The following is a 20,385-nucleotide window of genomic DNA, read 5'->3' as shown; positions in this document are numbered from 1 at the left end:
TTTGTATTGGGTATGAAGGATTTCCGGTATCGGGCGGTTTTGGAGCAGAGCTGTCTGAGCCTCCTAGAGATAAAAGCTTGTTCAGTGACTTCCTCTCCAGCACTGCCTCAAACGTTTCCCGTTTGCAGCCAATGACAGAACCTGCGATATTTGACATTTTCTAATTTTTCAAAGTAAATTCAATTAGAGAAAGACAAACTCAGGGGTTTCTTTTAAACTGCATACTTCAGTCTTCCAGCATTAGGACCAGCCTCTATTAAAACCAGTAAGTAAAAAAGGCTTTAAGCTCGCATAGCTCCGGGAGCAGCAACCATTCACCGTGCAAACTTGAAGTGATTTGTTAAGGATCTGCTGATGGATATACTTTTACTTTACCCATTACAGCCAACAATGCTGCTCACATGGTTCCTTATTTCAAATCAAAAAAAGGGAAATGGTGAGATAATGCACAGTATCCGTTTCAGCTCCCTGCATCTTTCTACAGACTGCAGCTGGACTCAGATTTGCTTTGAAGGCAGAATTCTTCTTGGGTTTGAGGCCAGAGATAAATCCACTCTCCACTTAAAGAAACTGACAGAGTTAACTCCAGATGCACTGGCTCAGCAAATCCCAGCCCCTCACTCTAAAATCAATAGTAGCAGCATTAAAATGACATAAGTATCCTCAGGTTTTGCTCAAATGTGCATGTGAATCAGAAGTGTTAGTTATTATTGTATCAGATTGAATATTTTTATTTATATTAAGTACTTTAACCAAGTTTCTCACAGCCCTACTCCATAATTTATCAATTTTTCTACCAAATATGACTCATGTAGTAAAGATAATTTTTAAATTTCACTGTTTTCCTTTCGAATGCAAGATGGAGGGGAGTTGACATTCATTACTGTCTGAAAGTGTAAATCCGCACATGCTCTCTGCACCAATACCGGCAGGACAGCTTAGCAAATCTTTAGTGTGAGAGCGAAAGGCGCTTTTCTGCCAAAACCAAGATGAAAAAAGGAAAAACTGCCTGATCAATGCTCTCAGCTTTCTCTCTTAAAAAAAAACATACAGCCACATCTGCTGCCAAAGCCACGAAAACATCTAACTGCAAATTTTACACATTCAAGTGGAAGAATAAATTTAAACTATGGGCAATGTTATTTTTTTTTTTGGAGTTGGCAGCAAACCAGAGGTTTCCAACAGGAAATTGAAAAAGGCTCACTACCTTCTAAAGTACATCACAGTTAACTCTGATAATAAAAGTGGTTTTGTCCCTTTCTAACAAAATCTTTATTAAAAATAGTTAAGGCATTCAAAGCTACTTTCCTGAAAAAGTCTGAACAGAAGCTGCTGGTGAAGACAAATAAGATGCTCCTTTTTGAGAGAAGGAAACCAAGTTCAGTTTCACAGCTTTTTGTCACACACACAATTCCAACTTTTAGCTTTAAGTCACACAGCCAAGAAGAGCTCTAAGAGTTGGGAAAAGATGAAAAAAAGAGAATATATATAAGAATAATATGAAGATATTTTACAAAAATACTTCAAAGATAATTAGTTTTCTTACTAACCTTACATTTTATAGGAGAAAAAGGTTACATTTTTACTTTGCTGACTCTACACACTCCTCCAACACTTGGAACAAGCAAAAGTTGCAGCTTAAAGAAATTGTTAAAAAAAAAAAAAGAGCTCTGAAAATATCTTCTTCTTGCTTCCAAATGTGGCCAGCAAGACATACATTTATAAATTACACAAAATTGCAAGTATTTTTTTTCTGGAATCAGTTTTTGTTCAACATTTAAAGACCCACCAAAAAAAATCTTCTTTTAGTGTTTTTAACATGCATTTTTCTAATGATGGAGGACACACATGAGGAAAATTAACCTCAATAAAAAAAAATGCAGTTTTAGAAAGAGCTTATTTGCAACGTAAAAAATATGATGGGAAGACATCAAGCTTCCTACTCAAAAGAGAGGGAAAGGGGGGTTGGGCTTCCTTTATGCAAACTGCCCCGCCCACATTGCAGAGGCAAATTTCTCATGAACTCCTGCTGCTCTACAGAAACTATGTCCTAGAAAAAAACAGTTATTTTTTAATCGAAAAACAGGATCATTATAATTAAAAACCACTACGAATGATTTTATTATAGATTTAAAAAAATGATCAAAGTGGATCTTTAGGGTCATCTTAATTCCATTTGTATGATTTTCAGTTTTGGTATTCACTTTGCTCATGTGAATGGATAAATAGTTTTCTGAATCAATTTGAAGTCCTATGAGAATAAACAGGAAGCGTTCCTTTTGCTTGGTGTAAGGATACAGAGTCCTATCAGCTATTAAAATGTCTTTGCCACATAAAATGCAGACGTCAAAGAAAAAGGTCACATTCTGCATTGATTTAAATGATTTAGAGAACAATACCCTCCATTATTAACACTCCATGTCAAAGCAGGGCTCCAGACTGCGAGCAATTGGTCGCATTTTGCGACCAAAATTTGAGAGTGTGCGACTGAATTTTACATCCAGTCGCACATGCGCGACCAGTAAATTTGCCTCCCCCACCCTCCGTATTTTTTATACATTAAACGTGGAAGGGGCACGTCAATGATCAATGAAATAATCAATGAGACGCAAGCGCACACGGACGCAGGCAGGCACACACACTCGCGCATACTCATGAAACGCGAGCACGTACACTCTCGCGTGATACCTGTCTGTGAGGCGGCCACTGCGTGTGAGAAGAATAGGGAAAGCCACTGTGAGTGGCTAAAATGCGTGTAGGGGGAGGGGCCTAGAGATAATCGAGTGCGCGTAAACATCTGTGGGAAGGAAACGGAGACAAATATCACAACCTGATATGTGCGTCTGAACTATGGGTAAGCGAACTATTGATTCGTTCTTCCGACCTGCGGCTGGTGTACCAGTGCCAGAGTGTACAGCAGGGGTCTCAAACTCGCGGCCCGCGGGCTATTTGCGGCCCCCAAGATGATATTTTGCAGTCCCCGCCTTAATATGAATGTTTAATGTTACTGCAGCTCGCCAGTTTGTACGAATGACACTTTTTCATTGTCGTGCGCGGAGCTGACAAAGCAACCAATCACAGTGGGGTATATGACTCTTGGGGGCGTGACAATGACAGGGCCTGAAAGCAGGACATCTGACAGCCCCCTCCCCGGACCACATTAAGGAGTTCCTTACTTTCCTTTAGAACGTATTTATTCGCTCGTAATTTTCTAAATACATGCAGTCCGTGCTGAACTTTTCTCTGGGCCGCACAGAACCGGAGGAAGGTTTAGGTTTTGGTTACGGCGGCGCATCAAACGGTTTATGCACGGCCGTTACGGCAGCACACCGCTCCCGCGGGAGTCGGGTCAGCTGAGGAGAATAAATGTCCCACACCTACATGCGTGACAGCTAACGGGGCTTGAACTTTAAACACGCTCGAGCAAAACCAACATCAGTTTTAGACTCACTGAAAATACTTGGGGAAAATGCAACGATAGACGTGTTTGAGATGAACCAGCACCTCGCCTGGATCGTTGGGGAGACCAGGCGGGGGGGGGGGGGGCTGTGAGATGAAAGCAAATCTGCAGCAAGACTGAAGGAGAACAGGAAATTGGAGTTGTCCTTAACATTCAATTTAGTTTTAATATTCTTTTCCCCTTAGTATTATCTGTGTTATTATATATGTTATGATTATTTTAATGTTTTGTGATGGATGTAGCCTTTTTTAATGAATTGGTATTTTAAATTATTTTAATTAATTACTCCACTACAAAAACCATCAGGACACATGTCCCATAATGCATTGTTTTGTAGTCTGTAGGGCAGCTTTCAGTCAGTTCAGTTTTCAGCTGTGTCCGGGTAGGTTTGCCCCTTGCTCCCACCCCTTTCTCGCGATATTTTTGTGATGATTGACAGGTGATGTTGGAGCAAAAACAAAAATATATGTCACACACCAGGTGATCTGCGCAGCGTTGAGTTCACCTGGGTGATCTCAAACACGCTTATTGTGCATCTTGGCTGCACCTATTTGGTGTCACCAAGATAAATTTCCATCCGTTTTCTTTACTATTTGTACTGTCATGACAGCGATGGTGCTGTCAGTTTACCTTCTTGTTGCATCTTCAAAAGTGCAGAAAAAAATGTGACACTGAATTTGAAACAGCACATTGTAATTTCTGCATCTATTATTAAAGTATTTATTAGTAATACAGTGGAAATTAGTAGATTTGGTTAGAATGTTGATTTACGGTGTGCGCCCCTAAATTTTCTGGTTGTGCCCCTAAAATTTTCAGTTAGGGGCCACTGTGCTCCTAGTGAAAAAAGTTAGTCTGGAGCCCTGCAAAGGCAAATCTACAGGGGAGCGTCTACCCCCCTGTAGATACAACTTCACTTGCAAATACCAATTTCGTACTAAATCAATAAGGTTCTTAAATAAATATAACAAATAACTTTTATTTTAAAAAATAATTTTGTCCTTGTTTATAGGGCCCTTAAATATTTTGTTACGGCACTGCTTCAAAGGCCACATTCACCCAGTAAGTTTATTGCAACCATTTTTATTGGGATCAAGCTGTGATTTGCTGAAGTTAAGCACATTGTGATCCAGTGGATGATGTGCCTGTTTTAAAAGTTTGACTTAGGAGAAAATAACTACATTAATTTGTGAACACCTGGTGTGGGTTTAAAATAATCAACGTTTTGACAGCTGATTGATTTGTAGCAGAGCAGAGAATGAGAGACGCTAAAAAGTGAATTAGTGTGAAGTAATCAATTAATTGTAAGTAATTGTAATCAATTAGATAATGCCAAAGTAGCCAAAAGTAAAATGACTAAAATCTCATCTAAAAAGTTCTTTGTTTATTAAAAATTTGCAAGACAGAGCAGATGAGGCTCACAAAAGAAAGAGAAGGGAAAAAATAAGTGATGAATAAGAGGCTGAAGAAGAGCATTAGGGATAAAGCTGAAGAAAAAGATACAGAAAAAAAAACTGAAATCATAATATAAAAGTAAAACATTTTAGTTTATTCCTCATAAAACTGACAAACTCTCACTAATATTAGCTGGCCCTACATGAGGACTGTTATTACCTCCAAACAGCTGTGACAAATTGAGAAACATAATGTTGTGGAACATCTGGTATTGCTGTGCACTGGCTATGTAATGAAAGAATGCTAGTAAAAATGAATTCTGTTAGATCCTTTATGGCTTGGCCCACTCATTTGAGTCATTCCAGCCTTCTTTACAGACAGTTTTAATGTGCAAAAGAACCAAAAAGACCTGATTTGATTGAGTAAAGTCAGATATGAAACAGTTAAACAAGCTCTCAGATTGACACAAAACATGCATTTGTTAATTATCCACTTGGCTAACTTTCAAACGACTTCTATCTGTGCCCTTTTTACTTTTGTCCCCCTTCTTTGAAAAATTCTGGATTAGAAGGAAGACAGGCTTCGAAATTTATTTGCACAAAAAAACCTTGAAAGCAACATTGAGATTACTTTTTTCCTTTGAAAGCTTTTCTTTCTTGGCCAGACTATGAATCTTACAGGAAGTATTTCTTCTTCAGATTATTATGTTGTGTTCTCTGTTGTTTGTCTGCAGCTTCAAGCAAATATATGAGAGCAAACAGAAAATCTGACACTTCCTACTCAGAAGGATCAGATCTACACAAGTGGAACAAGAATTGTGATGGTACACATAAAAAAAACAAAAAACACCCATACTCACAATTTTCAGCCACAAAATATGACACATAAATAAAAAGCAATAATAACACAGGTTTAACGAGGTGGTATGTAAATTCTGGAGATATCAAAAGGCCTGAAGTGCTTATCAATAAAAACAACAAGCAGCATGAGTTGTAAAAAGTCAGGAAAGTCTATGATACTGTAAGGAGAAAATCTGCTGAGGAATGCAGTGACTTCCCGGCATATATGTGTGTATGCCCACACACACAGGCCACACATACAGGCTGGTTATTTCTTCATAAGGAGGCACAGACACACAACGCTGACCACTTTCAAAACACCTGAGCTTTTCATCTGCTGGGTCCCACCTGCTGTTAGAGAACAAAAAACTAGCAGAGACTGAGCACACCACACCTTCCAATTTCCTGACTTTGTTTTTGGAATTATTTTCTTTGTCCAACTTTAAAAAAAAAAATAAAAAACTTTAAAAAAGAACAACCTGGAAACTCAGATTTAAACAAAAACTGTGTCACCATATACTACATTTTCAGAATATCAGACAGGTGACAGTCTGCCCTGAACAAAAAACCCCAAACAAATCAAATATTTGAGTTCACTGAACTTTTTTTTTTCTTGGAATCTGTTTTTCATTTTTTTTTTCTTTTTTTTAGGAGGTTTACCTTACCGAGAAGGTCTGAGGGCATGGATGCCCAGTTTAGCTTAGTCTGTTTAGTTTATTTTAGCAATCAACTATTAAATTTTTTAAGTGATTTTATGTTTTGTGCAATTACCGGTGTGAAGCCTGTTGAGACAACTGAGTTGTAATATTGGGCTTTATAAATAAAAACTGAAAGTAAGCCTGCCCCTACTTCCCATCACCCATCTGTTTACATTCCCTCCCGCAAGCTTCCCCCTTACAACCCCAACCAAACACTACTGTTATAACAAAAATAGCGGGAAATATTGAAACTATCCAGCTATACAGTTTTGAGCCAGATGCCAGCTCGGACGAGGAAAACAAAGAAATTCATGGATCTATTTGTCTACACGCAGACGCATCAGAAGGGAGTGGAGCTGAGAGCTCGTGGCCTGGAATGTAGTTTTATATCACAGCTACAAGCTTTTTCAAACTGCATTTTTCATCTGCTCTTGATTCACAACAATTTGAGTAAAGAAACACTCATAAAAGTAATTTTAATATTAATTTTCTTTATATTTGCCCTCCATTATCAGAAGAATGCTACAAGAACATATTGAAAACACTAAGAGAGTCTGTAAGTGGCTCCCAATCAAATGTAAGAGTTAGGTTTAATGATATTTTTAGCTATCTTCATTTCTACCCAACAAAAAAATGATTAAAAATAGAATTTTAACTTTTTTTTAAAGATAAATTTAGATTTTTTTTGGTGTACACTTAATTTTTATCAGACAAATTCCAAAAGATAATTATTTTGTCCATTACATACCGGTACATTTTTTCTTGTGACATCAAAATAACTAACGCTCTTTGACATATAGTAACTCCTTGACAGTTCACGCGATTGATGCGAATTAGCAGATTCTGACGTGGAGAAAAACAGCTTTTCATTTTGACTTTGGACCAAAGTGCGAAACTTTTCTCTTTTCTTCACAACAGAGTCACCTCATTCAACGATTGCGTAAGCACGTCACTTCTGTAAAGTGTTGTCTTTTAGTGCAAGGCTGCTTTTCCGCGCTTCAGAACCCGCTAAGATTACGTTAATTGTGTAAACGGTTAAAAAGTTACGATATTTCAAAGAATGTAAACACTGGGGCTGGAGCTCTGGTGTAAAAGCGTTAATCCAGCTACACCTTCTTTAAGCTTTTTCTCAACTGTTCAACCTACAGGTTCAAAATCTTTACAGAAAGCTTTCTGACTACAGGCAACAGAGAGACATGAAGGCTAACTGTGTAAGGCAGATCGCAGAAAGGTGTGAGGGAAGTCCTTGATTAATCAATAAAAATGAGCTGAACTAGAAGAAGCCAATTACTCCTAATGAAAGATGCAATGGCAAACTTCTGTGTATGCAGGTTACATTCTGCATGCATCAAAAAAGCAGATGCACAGACAATGAGGGAACACAGTTTACTGTGTGCGAGGTCCTGTGCCTGTGGGCAGCACAAAGCATCACCAAGGTCTCCACAGCAGAACACCCACATCCCCATGTCAACTAAACCTCATTACCAAGCATTTTCCCACACTCCCCTTACATTTTTCTACAGTGTTATCAGCTAAAAAAACAGGGGCCAGTGAGAAACGCTCTGAATTAGAATGCTTCTCAGCTGAACCACCTGTCATCTTCTGCAGCACTTTCTTGTCTGTAACTTTTATAATGAACAACCACAGAAGGTCACTGCTACAGAGTTACTCACCCCCCTCCCTTATCAAGACTTAAAGTTTGCTGTGTCCTTGTTTAGTATTATTTAACTACAAGTCAGAGCTCAGTTCCACTGTAGATGTTCACAGCTGTTTAATGGCATGTTAGCTACAGACTTAATTAGCATTTGACCACTACGGGGAAGAATAAAAGCTTTTGGAGACTCTAATAATAAATAAGCCCAAGACAATGATGACTAATGGAGTTGAAATTGAACTCCCACTTCAAATCATCCATTGCAGTGTTTTTCAACCGGTGTGCCGTGGGAGATGGTCAGGTGTGCCGTGGGAAATTGCCCTCATTAACTGATCTAAAAACATTTACCATCCCCAGGATATCAGCTCTGTGTTCATCCAAACAGGCCCTGATAAGACACTGAGTAGTTAGGAATATGAAAGATCATAAAATACTTTTTGTGTTTATTTGATTCTATTAAAGACATTTTGATAAGAATGACGGTAACGCAATTTAGCCGTAGCTTAAGCTCTGTTTTCAGAAAAGTCCCGTCCCTTTAACTGTCTCTACCAATCATTCTTGGAGGCTTAATCACACATCATCAGTCTGACCAATCAGAAGTGGTTAAAGTCTTCACTTCCTTGTTCTGATTATGCTCATATAATCACTTAGTTCTAACAAAAAGACCGGCTAAAGCTCGTCTTTAGCGGTGTAGCTTTACACAGAATCCGGTGTCAGACCGTGGAACGAGAACAAAACAATGAAGCGAAGCGAGTCTGTCTCCGTTCGGCGGCTGTTTGCACTACATCTCCCATGATGCATTGGGTTAAAGTGACAGCGTCTCAGCGCACAATGAGTCTTCCTTGTTAAACGTCTTGAAACCACAATGAACACACATCAAACAGTTTTTAAATCTTCTAACTCAACTTTTATTACATCTTTTAGAAAAAACAACTGCAGCTTCCAGCTTTTTCTGCCACAATTATCTCAAAAATGCATGCGAGACTGCGGAGGGGCTGTAGATCAATACACACTATGAGTTTCTCCTTTTTTTAAAATTTTTCGATGCTGTTGTGCCACGGGATTTTTGTCAAGGTTAAAGTGTTAAAGTGTTCAAAAGGTTGAAAAACACTGATCTATTGATCCATTTTAAAAGTGTTTTCAGTGGTCTTTTAATTATGACTAGAAGGAGCTGCATTTCCAGAAGAAAATGCAGGGTTGAATGCTGTACTGCTGAATGAAAGCTAAATTTGCTGAAGAAATGTCTGAACTGTACTGGAAAAACCCTTGAAAAGTTAAATGATCAAAAGTCCTAGTAGGAATAAGCTGAAAAAGGTGAACATTGTAATAGTAGCATGTCTAAAATAGGTCAAAATTTGTAGAAGGAGTTAAGCATTAAAGCTTAAATTGTTGATAAAATGGCTGAACTGTTGAAAATTTGAAGATGTTGCTAAAATGGCTAAAAGTGCTAGCATTGGCATCAGCATCATCAACCGACTCAAAAAAACACATTGTTTGAGAGTATCATATTGGTAAAAGCTACTTGTCTAAGTTGATAGAAAATCCACTTTTTTCAAAATGGCGGCTTTTCTATTAATTCTATCTCCATAGCAACCATTTTATGTTTGGGTCGCCTGGGGATGACGAACCAATCGACGTCAGTTTCAGACAAATCAGAAAAAGTAAACCTTTGGACGTCCATAGCAACGAAGTTTGTTTGCTAACCACGCCCACATTCCTTATATGTCCAGATCCAGTGAATTTCAATATGTTCAGTTCCAGCCATGGATGAAGTTAAATGCAATATTTGCTTCAGATTTGGTCAAAAAATGGCCACCAAACAGTAGGTTGTGTCGACATCCCATAATGATTTCTAAACCTATTTTATAGTCCAAAGCCTTGTGATCAATTTAACGTTTGAACGGTATCTCTAGCTAAAGGCATGTTGAAGTTACAATGGTTGAAAGAACCAAAGGTTTTCAAGGATTCTCAATGTATTTAAATGGAGCGAAAATCTTGGAAAATCCTGGAAAATCTTGAAAAGTTCAAAGATTTGAAGGACCAAAAGTAATAGCTGAAAGGAATAAGCTGAAGGAGTTGAACATTGAAATAGTAGAATGATTGAAATAGGTGAAAGTTTGAAGAAGTTTAAAATTGCCTCACATTTTGGCAAAAAATGGCCGCCAAACTGTAGGTGGTGTTGCCATCCCATAATAATTTTGAGCCTTATATTGAAGTCCAAAACCTTGTGAACATTTCAATGTTTGAACGGTGTCTCTAGCCAAAAGAATGTTAAAGTTACAATTGTTTAAAGAAGCAAAGGTGTGGCCAATGGAGCAAAAATATTGGAAAATCCGGGAATAACCGGGACTATCTGGAAAAGTTCAAGGATTTGAAGGACAATATGTCATAGCTGGAATAAGATGAAAGAGCTGAACATTTTAATAGTTGAATGGTTAAAATAGGTGAAAAATTGTAGAAGAAGTTTAACTGTGAACTTCTGCACGAAAAATTCTCCATGTATTTCAATGGAGAAAAAATCATGGAAAATCCTGGAATATCTTAAAAAGTTCAAGGATTTGAAAAACCAAAAGTCATAGCAGTAATAAGCTGAAAGAGCTGAACAGTTTAATAGTTGAATGGTTAAAATAGGTTGAAAATTGTAGAAGGAGTTAAGTGCCGAAAAACGGCGGACGATTGCGTAAGAGGAAAACAAAGGGTTGAATGCTATACAGCATTCAACCAATTATGCCATTTTTAGCCAACATCAAAAAACCTGGGTCGACTATGACATAGTCTCTACAGAGTGGCAGTATATTATTAGAAATTCAACTCGGAATTGTAAGGTTGCTGTGCATTGGCGCAGAACAACCCTACCCCCCCCCCCCCCCCCCCCTTCCCGTCAGCCATAAATGATCTTTACGATTACACCATAGACTTTATATGGAGAACTGGACTGAGTGATCTCTCCCCCTTGCGTTTCAAATAGGAAGTACCCACTGGCTCCAAGAAGCCAAAATCCCACAGACATCTACAGAGAAATAAACAGTTATTGCTCAATCATAAATAACCAATTCTTGCTCTGATTCCTTCTTCTTGTTAATCCTATTTTTTAATGATATTTTTCATTATCACAACGTATCATAACCTGACCAATCAGATGCCTCAGTAAAAGCATGTAGTTGCAGCTGGCCCCCACCTCGAACGTTTGATTCTCCCAAGGCCACTTTCAGTGGTAGAGGTGTAAACATCGAACAAGCCAATTCATGATTGGCAACAATAATTACCATAGAAAAAATGACTCAGACCGACTCGGACCAAACCCTGTCTTCTGGCTCCAACATGGTGACGTGAATTGGCTTCCTTTCTATAAATCACAGCTGCTCAATCCAGTTTTCTTTATACAGTCAATGGATTATGCGCTCTCCTGCTAGTTTACAGCCGCTCATTCCCCAACCTAACATTAGCTGTGCAACAAAAATGGTGAGCAATATTGGAGCTAACCAGCCGTAAAGTTATGAGCCAGATGCAGCTCGGGCGAGAAAAATGAAGACGCACATGGATCTAGTCGTCTACGAGAGGAATAGAGCGAAGCAGGAAGCTTGTAGGCCACCCAGCGCAATTTTGGCATGACAAATTCAATCTTTTTCACTCTGCATTTTTTCATCTGCTCCTGATTCACAATAGTTTGACAAAAATAATACTCAGAAATCTAATTTTAATCTTAAATTTCTTTATAAATGTCTTCTACCATCAGAAAAATACCAAAGTGACACAAAAACACAATTTTCATAAAGTGAGTCTTTAAAGGAGGTTGGACTCTGTTACTGTAAGAAAGAGATCCTTGCCCTTAAACTGAAGGCTAAGCACCATTGTGTGTATGTGTGTGTGTGAGAGAGTCCAATGGGAGTGAGAATATCTTATTCTTTCATCATAAATCACTCCCACCAACTCTAGCCAGATGAAGCGAATCGTTTTTGTGCTTTTCATCTGACAAGATAGAGATGTACTTCAAGCAGAGACACCAGCAGGGTTCAGAGTGCACAACAGGCATGAAGCAGCCCACTCAAAACATTAAACATGTGCACCAGCCCACAATGCAACATGCTTGCATAAACACATCATGCATAAACACAACCACTAATGCCCACACAGTGTAAGCATTGAACGTCATAGATGAACAGGGTTGCCACATGCAAAAAAAAAACGTGTTCCCTGAATGGATTCAGAAGGCCAAGAGGGGATTTCTTCTTTATTTTCAAACTGTAAAAACACTAAAGTAAAGAAACTTTACTCCAAAGATAAATAGCAAAAGCATGGCAGCAGAAAATTGTTTTTTCTGCAAAGATCAGAAAACAAAATAGAACTGGTTGAACTAATGGGCTACCACCAGTGAACTTTCACAGCATCTTATCTCAGTAAACTGGCCTCACATTTTCTCTGCCAAACCGCTTGTAGGCGGTCCAGTGTTTGCGCCCCAAGGTCCAGTCATAAAGGCACCGCATGAAACTCAGTGATCAAAGAGGAAATTCAGTGGCCGGCGTGGCCTAAGCTGAGGTTCTGGCACAGCTCCAGCACGCTTCTATGTTCTCCAGACCCCTGATGCTCTTGTGAAAGTGTTAACATATGTCTCTGTGCTGTAGTGGGAACAAAGAAAATCATCCGAAAACCATCATGAAATGAGGAACTTCTTTGAAACTAAATAAAAATAGTCCAATATTTCTGCTAGAAATATCAAATAAAATTTGATTTTAGTTTGTAACCAATAGCCATTGAATTTGTTCATCTTTTGGCATATCCCTTTTGTCTTTTACTGATTCGCCGTGATTCGGTTTGGCAGAGAATTTTACACCGGATGCCCTTCCTTACACAACCTTGTATTTTTCCAGGCTGGGGACCTCCACAGGGCGACCCAGATCAGGCCCCCTTGTAATTACATAGGTAGGTAGTAGCATGAAGTGTCTTGCAAAAATCAAGTGTTAAAGTACTTCCAGTAATTTTGTTTGTAAAGTGTTTTTATCATTATGATAAAGTAAAAGTTTAAAAACAAATGAACAGGAAAGATCCAACTATTCCTCAAAACATTAGCAACATAATCTTTATAATTTTCTTTTTAATGACATCAAATTCATGCATTGTGAAATATTTAACATATTTTTCAATGAAATTCTAAATACTTAGTCCAGACGTTAACAGACTCTAAATCTTTCAGGAAAAACAATTTAAGAAAGAGCATCATTTTGATTTAACCGCATCGAACGGAATTAAATCATAAATATGTACCAAAAAATATTTTTCAAATAAAATGTGATCACTTGGATTTGTTGCTGCTAGAACTTCTGATGGAAGACAAGTATAATACCTTTCTTAACCTGATTTCCCACTATAGGATTGATTTTCAAGCTTTTGCCTAAAGCCATACAATAGAGAGCCAAGTCAGCAAAGCCGCCTTGTTTTTATGGAGCCACATGTTATTTTGACACGAGCTCTGCTCTGCAAGTGGCATTCGTCCAGGCTTTTTGTTTCTTTCCCAATGATAAATGCAGCTCTCTGCCAAAGACAAACAGTCACGCATTCAACAGAGTCAATTCAAAGTCTCACATTCACTCTCGCCGAATGCCGTGGTAACAAAGTCATCTGCAAAAAACATCCATATGTTCACATATTTTATTTTCCAAATCCTTTCGCAAACCTCTCATAAATGAAAAATAACATTAGTTAAAAAAAAAACAGTTCTTGTTGCATTTTTCTGATGATGGAGGACATTGTGAATCTATCTCAATTAATCAATATTATTTATTTTTTTAAAAGCGCTATTTATGCAATGCAGCTCAAAGCGCTTTACAATTAAAAACAGAAAACAAAAAAAGAAAAAAAAGGAAAATGTTTTAATTAAAACCAACTCACCCCTGTGTTCTACCCCCTATTCTCCATAGACACATACAACCCATGACCCCGCACACATTGTATACAGGCGCAACAACATGACTGTAACTATACAAGAAAATTATACAAGGAAAGTTAAGATAAAAATTAAGTTTCAGAGTATTTCTTTATTAAATTCCTTCTGAATCAGGAGAAGACAAAAGAAATGCAGTTGGAAAAAGCTTATAGTTGTGACATAGAAGCTGGCTCTGCTCATTTCTGATACATCCACTTGCAAACAAATAGATCCATGTACGTTTTCCTCGTCTGATCAAAACTGTACTGCTGCAATATTGCTCGCCATTTTTGTTGCACCAGAAATGTTAGGTTGAGGTTGTAAGCTAGCAGGAGGATGGGTGACGAAAAGGAGAGGTGGGGTTGCTCTTCCCCAACGGTCCCGCACGCAACTAGGAGGCAAATTTCTAATGAACTCCTGCAGAAACTGTCATGGAAAACGACAGTTTTGTTTTTTGTTTTTGGCTAAAAATAGTATAATCATAATTAAAAGACCACATGTAAAGCATTCCTGTCGCTGTCCAGTAACAATTCATCCAAGTACCTTTATACCGCTTGTAAACCAGCTGTTGTATTTACTAATAAATTCCACAAACTGTGTGCTTAGTCTTGCCATGACATGTGGAAAATTACATAACTCTGCCACTGCAGGCCTTCGGGCCTTCAGGATCTGCTACTGTAACCATAAGACTGTCAGAGAGGCCCTTCCCCCACCCCTGAATACAAACAGTCCCCGTACAGACTGTCACACACATGCTGCACACGCAAAGACACACAAGTAGCTCTGTATCTAAAAAGGCACATGCAAGAGCTTGTGCTGGCTGGTTTCACGCTAATGATTTTTTAGTACAGAGACAGGAAGCTTTAAACAGTCAGACAATAATTTCATGTCTTAGAAAATCAAAAAAAGTGAGCAAAAACAGTTTTCCACTCTTCTGTTAATCTTAAAAATGCTAGAAAACAGATCAGTAGATGACCAGTCAGACGGGACGTGACTGAAGAAGACGGTTAGGACATTGTGTAACATCTCTCATAATACAGGAAGAGAAACTTCTTTATAATCCTTCCTAATGAAGGTTATTTGGCTCTACTCTCAAAATGCACCAACAGAATAGCAGTGTCAATGCAAGAAAGAAGCAGCTGCTGGCTGATGCCTCTAAAACTGTGAACCAGTCAGTACTTTATCCCATCATTTCAGCCTTTCTTTGGTGTTCAAGTGTCTTATCACTACAAAATGTGATTTCCATCCCTCTCTCTTTTCACATTGCCTGCTAATTTTCTCACTTCCCTAAACAAACACATTAAGCATGTGTGACTTACAGAATACCTTTTGATTTGTTGTGTGGGGACACTCAATTCATTTACAATCAAAGAAGCATATTTATGTACAAGCTGAAATTAGTAGAAGACAAGAAGAAAATGTTAAAGAAGGAGGTGCATTTCCTGTATTTATTAAGTTCTTTCATCCTTAAATCAATTGAAATATTTTTTTCCACAAAGCCCCGTCAACGGTTGCATGTATGATCAAGATTTATTCTCAGTGTTGTAACTATTCATTTTAACAACGATTCAGATCATAATTCATCCAATTCATAGTCGATGTTTGTTCATTTTGAATGATCTGATTCACTGACATAAAATAAATCGAGGTCAAAACTTCAACCAGTGTGACTCAAGGCCCGTACACACCGGGACGAATATTCGCCAGGCGTTATTCGCCAGTGTTTTTCGCCACGTTTTTTGTGTTCACACCCAGGCGATTTTCGCTGACGATGAGCCGAGCGAACATGCAATTTCATTCCCTGACATTAGATGGCGCTTAATGTAAACAGAATACTCCTGTACACAAGGTGGCGCTGCGCAACTTTACGCTTCTTAAACTCGCTTTTCCCTCAGAAGAAGACAGCAAGTATTTACGCGCTTGTCAGAATAATACAAAGAAAACATGAATATTTCAAGCACCAGTTGCTCCAACTGGTGCTTGGTTCGGGGATATTTTAGAATGTCCGTCATTATTTCTTCGCGGCTGTGTAGATGCAACTCGGCGTCTATCTTCTTCGCTGGTATGTGTGCTCAGCAAGGCAGTTTTGTGTTTGAGCGCCCCCAAGTTGTGTTTTACTGTAACTTCAGAAGCTCTAGACACGTGAGCAAAAGCGCCATTCTCATTGGTCGAATAGATTTTGACGCGACGCGGCAAAAAAAAAAATGAACCCGAGGCGTTTGTTTTTTTTTACGCTTTGACGCGTGGCGTTTTTTCGCGTCGGTGTGCACACTCTCATTGGTGCCCTTTGTTTAGTCACGAGGCGTTAACCGTCGGCGAAAATCGCGTGCGAAATTCGTCCCGGTGTGTACGGGCCTTCAGAGATAAATACCTGAGTACTGAACAGTGCAGGTGGAGTTTTCCAGATTCCTTATATTTCTTGCAAGATAATCAAATGTAAATTAAATATGTTTACAAACAAACAAGTAAACAAGAATTAATAGCAAATCCATTCACGTTTTAGTTTCATAAAGTTTAACCGACTGTTGTTTTTCCACATCAAAATAATCCAAAGGAAACATTATTAGAACCACACTGTATGGTCACATGTCTTTGCACAATTTAAAGTGTTTCCACACATTGGACAATTATGATGGTTTGATCATTCTTTGCTAGAATGTGTGTTGTCTCTGTGATGTACTTTGACGTTTTTATATTACAGTAAAACAAACCTACCGCCTCACTCCAAATGGTATATTTCAATATCAATATAATTGATTTATATCATTTTGAAATGATTTTAGAATGGTATAGTTTGATTTCACCCAATTAACAACTTGCATCAGACAGATTAATTTGGTTGGAATTAATCAATTCATCGATTAATTGTTAGACCCCTAATATGAATTTACTGCTATTTAAAAGATTTACGCTGATGTACTTTGTTATTGCACCAGCATAAAAGAAAAAAATCTTTCACCCCTGCTTATAAGTTTTATTAGGAATGCTCTTCCTACCCTCTGCAATTACTGCATTTGGGACCAGCACGAGCAGGACACTGGTTTGTGCTCTGGAGCAGTATTTCTCTTTTTTTACTTTTTTTCTTTTTATGTCCTGTCTGCACGTCCACCTTAAATTTGTTTTATTTTTTTGGTGGATTTATTGTGTTTTTTATTTTTATTATAAGATATTTGTAGGCCATCGTGTTTTTTGTTTATGTTTTAGGGTGGGCATTCATAGCATTTGGGGGTGCACTGTCCTTTGCCCATTCCTATATCTGGCCTTGTTAGAAGACTTCTACAATAACGACAGCCTTTTGGACACGTTTAAACTGAAAAAGGAATTATTTCGATCTGTTTTCTGGTATTTGTATTTATTATTTCCTTACTTTTTATGTAAAACGTAAAAAATGAATATAAGAAAAGTAATTCCTTTGATGATACCATGCAGGGAGAGTGTCTCGTCACTTAAAATGAATGGTAGGACAAAGGGGAAGAAGAGTGAGGCTGCAAGTGAAATGAGACTGGCATTGCAAGAAGTGAATATCAAGTAATGTTCATTTACACATGAAAAGAGAAAAAAAAATGGAACCCTTTGGAAGGTCTGTTGTCTAAAGACTGGGGTTAATTTGTAACGTGTGCTCAGCTCTTATGTGTGCACCTGGGAGAAGACAAACAGAAGCTTGTGGTGGAGCAGCTTGACTAAGGATTCGGTTTGAATCAGGTTTACAGTAAAATACTCACTTGTCTTAAGGTCATTTCTAAACTACTAAAAGTTGCTTTTAGTAGTTTATTCAATCTTCAAAAAGTTGGGATTCTGAAACTCTGTTGGTCTTTCTAATCATCCCCTTTGGAGCCAAAATCTTATAGCTATGGCAAAATCAGTTAAAATGAAAATATATCAGCTACTGTTCTAATAGAAGTAAAATAAATGAATGCAACTTCAGTTTCTGGAGAGAAAATGACTCAATTCCCCATAAATCTAACAGAGTTAATAAGGACTGACTTGAGGCCCAGCAGTAAATTTATACAGCATGGCATTCCACTGGCAAAGGAGACGAAAGCATCAGCATCTAATCAGCGTCAGCATTAGCTGGAGAATGAAGATAGGCGTGCTAAAATATGACTGGGAGATGTAGGAACAGAGTGAATTTAAAACATACACGATAAAAATAGAGTGGCTCAACACAAAAAAAAAGATGAGCACACCACATTTCATATTTCAAAAGTGACAGAAAGCAGAATGTGTAGGTATAAACACATTTGCAGCCTTTTTGGAACCATGCTCAGGCATACACTCACAAACACAGCAGGTGCTGGTTTGTCCTCATTTCCAAGGGGAACCATGCAGCATTAATTGATAAGAAGAGCTTTCACGCTTAAGATTCCAGGATGTCACTTTCATACAGTATAAAAATAAAGATTCTGTTTAGGATTTGTTTACAGATCTGTAAAGAAATACCAGATAAAAGTACATAAAGCTTGGTTGGGGGGGGCTTGACCCATACACGTACTGTTTTTTTTTTTGAGTTGTCTGGGCCCATGAAGGGTTGTAGACAGGAGCGGCCACATCTTAAAGAGTGCGCATTGCAGCTCCCTTGATGCTCTTCAAGCCAGCTTCGATAAAACACTGAAACCTCCCCAAAAGATTTGACTAGTCCAGCAAACATTGGGGGTCAAAGGTGGTCACCCAGACTGTCTGTGTGCTAACCAGATACAGATTTCTATTGCTCAATGTTAATTTTAGAGAATCAGTCTATATTCAGTCCATTTCAAAGTGCAGTTAAATTTTACTCCTAACAAATTTTAGTTGCATTTTAAGAGTGCCAAACAAACAATGCAGTCTAACTGTGGAATAAACACACTGGGGACAGAGGTTTTAATCCAAATGTAAAAGCTGGTAATTCAGATCAGATAACTTTTGTGAAGCATACGAAAAAGAAATGACAGACTACATTAAAACAACTGAAAGATGAAGAAATCAAGTCTTCAGGTGTTCTTACCTGAGAGGCAGATATACGTCAAGTAATTTCCCTGACCACCAGTTGCCAAGAAAGGAATCTTTTTCTTCGTTCTCCGCTTGACTTGTACCACAGCAAGCAACCTTTCATTGTGAGGAGAAAAGAGGTCCTTGTTGATGATTATCTTGGTATTCATTTTTGGTATAGGCAGGAGTGAAAAGCTGTCAACTTGGATGAAGGGGTACAATCTTTCCTAGAGAAGAAGAGAGAGCAAACCAGGGCACACAGAAAGTTACGGTGAGCAGAAACAAAAGATGATATTGCAGTTTCATGTATAGATCAGACTGCGATAGTAAGTTCTTTTGCAATGTTGTTGTTCAACTCTTGGCAAATCCCTTCAGGGGTTGCACCAGCAAACCAGGCTCCACTAATTCGCACAGTTGGTTTGGCAAAGTCTTGTATTATATCCGGGCAGGGGACCGGCACAGGGAGACCCAGACTCGGGCTCTCTCGTGGCTACATAGTTAGAAGGTACTGACAGGTTTTTTTCTTGGAGGAGAAACCAGACAGGGTTGTCCACTCACCCCCTTTCTTTTTGCTATATTTTTGAACCTCTGGCTGAAGCAATAAGACAGCATAAAAGCATTAAAGGAATTAAAACAAAATACAGCCATCATAAAATTCATCTATGCAGATGACATATTACTTTATTTAAATGATTCATGTACTGTCAGTGAAACAATAACAACTATTAATGAATTCTCCTCCATCTCAGACTACTCAAATAATTGAAATAAATCTGATGGATTATCACTGAACAATAATGTAGAGCAGGGGTGGCGAACACGCGGCTCTTGGCCAATGAGCATGCGGCTCTTTGCGTCTCATTACATTGTGGCAACCTGGGGGTTAGTCCTGCCTTCAGCATCTAAGACTCATGGGAAGTGGGGAATCTTGGGTGTAAAATTCCTCACCATGAGTGAGGGGGCTGTGAGCAGATGTAAAGTTCATGCTGTTTGGCTGTTTGGGATGCCGGAGAGGAGAATATGCTATTTGCCCCTTTGTTTACTCCTCCCTCTCTCAGACTGTTTGCAGTCGTGCTGTATATAGGGCATGGACAGATCTCCAATACAGCCAGTTAATTCGCAGCTTGGCTCTCTTCTTCCCGCTGACGAACCAGCTGGGTCGTTACTATGTTTTTCTATGTTGAGCTTCATTTTATAGTTATTTCCCTCTGAAACCACACTCAAATCCATCAGAGGGTATTAAAAATAAATAATAAACAATAATAAAAGTAACTTGGCAGTGTGTGTGTTTTGATGCTGCCCCCGACACATAGGTGACCGCCAATCATTTGCGCGGGTTATGCCCAATGCCGGAAAAAATAAATAAAGATTTCATGTGCGTGCAGACTGTTACCCTCATGGTCAAAATGGCTTAATACAGAGTATAAAGATAAACACAGGACGTTTCTGGAAGAATA

General features: G+C 38.5%; 1 protein-coding gene across 1 annotated transcript in view; it reads right to left on the bottom strand.

The window, feature by feature from the left end:
• stxbp6 (syntaxin binding protein 6 (amisyn)) overlaps positions 1-20,385 on the bottom strand; it is a 65,207-nt gene that overhangs the window by 34,998 nt on the left and 9,824 nt on the right. Inside the window, exon 2 of the mRNA XM_004082197.5 lies at positions 18,945-19,155. Coding sequence (XP_004082245.1) covers positions 18,945-19,098 — 154 coding nt within the window. The 5' untranslated portion in view covers positions 19,099-19,155. The remainder of the gene's footprint in view (positions 1-18,944; positions 19,156-20,385) is intronic.

This window comes from Oryzias latipes, chromosome 22, assembly GCF_053564925.1.
Source record: "Oryzias latipes strain Hd-rR chromosome 22, Olatipes_Hd-rR_3.1".
Taxonomy (NCBI): domain Eukaryota; kingdom Metazoa; phylum Chordata; class Actinopteri; order Beloniformes; family Adrianichthyidae; genus Oryzias; species Oryzias latipes.
This window is presented reverse-complemented; position numbering and strand designations above follow the sequence as displayed.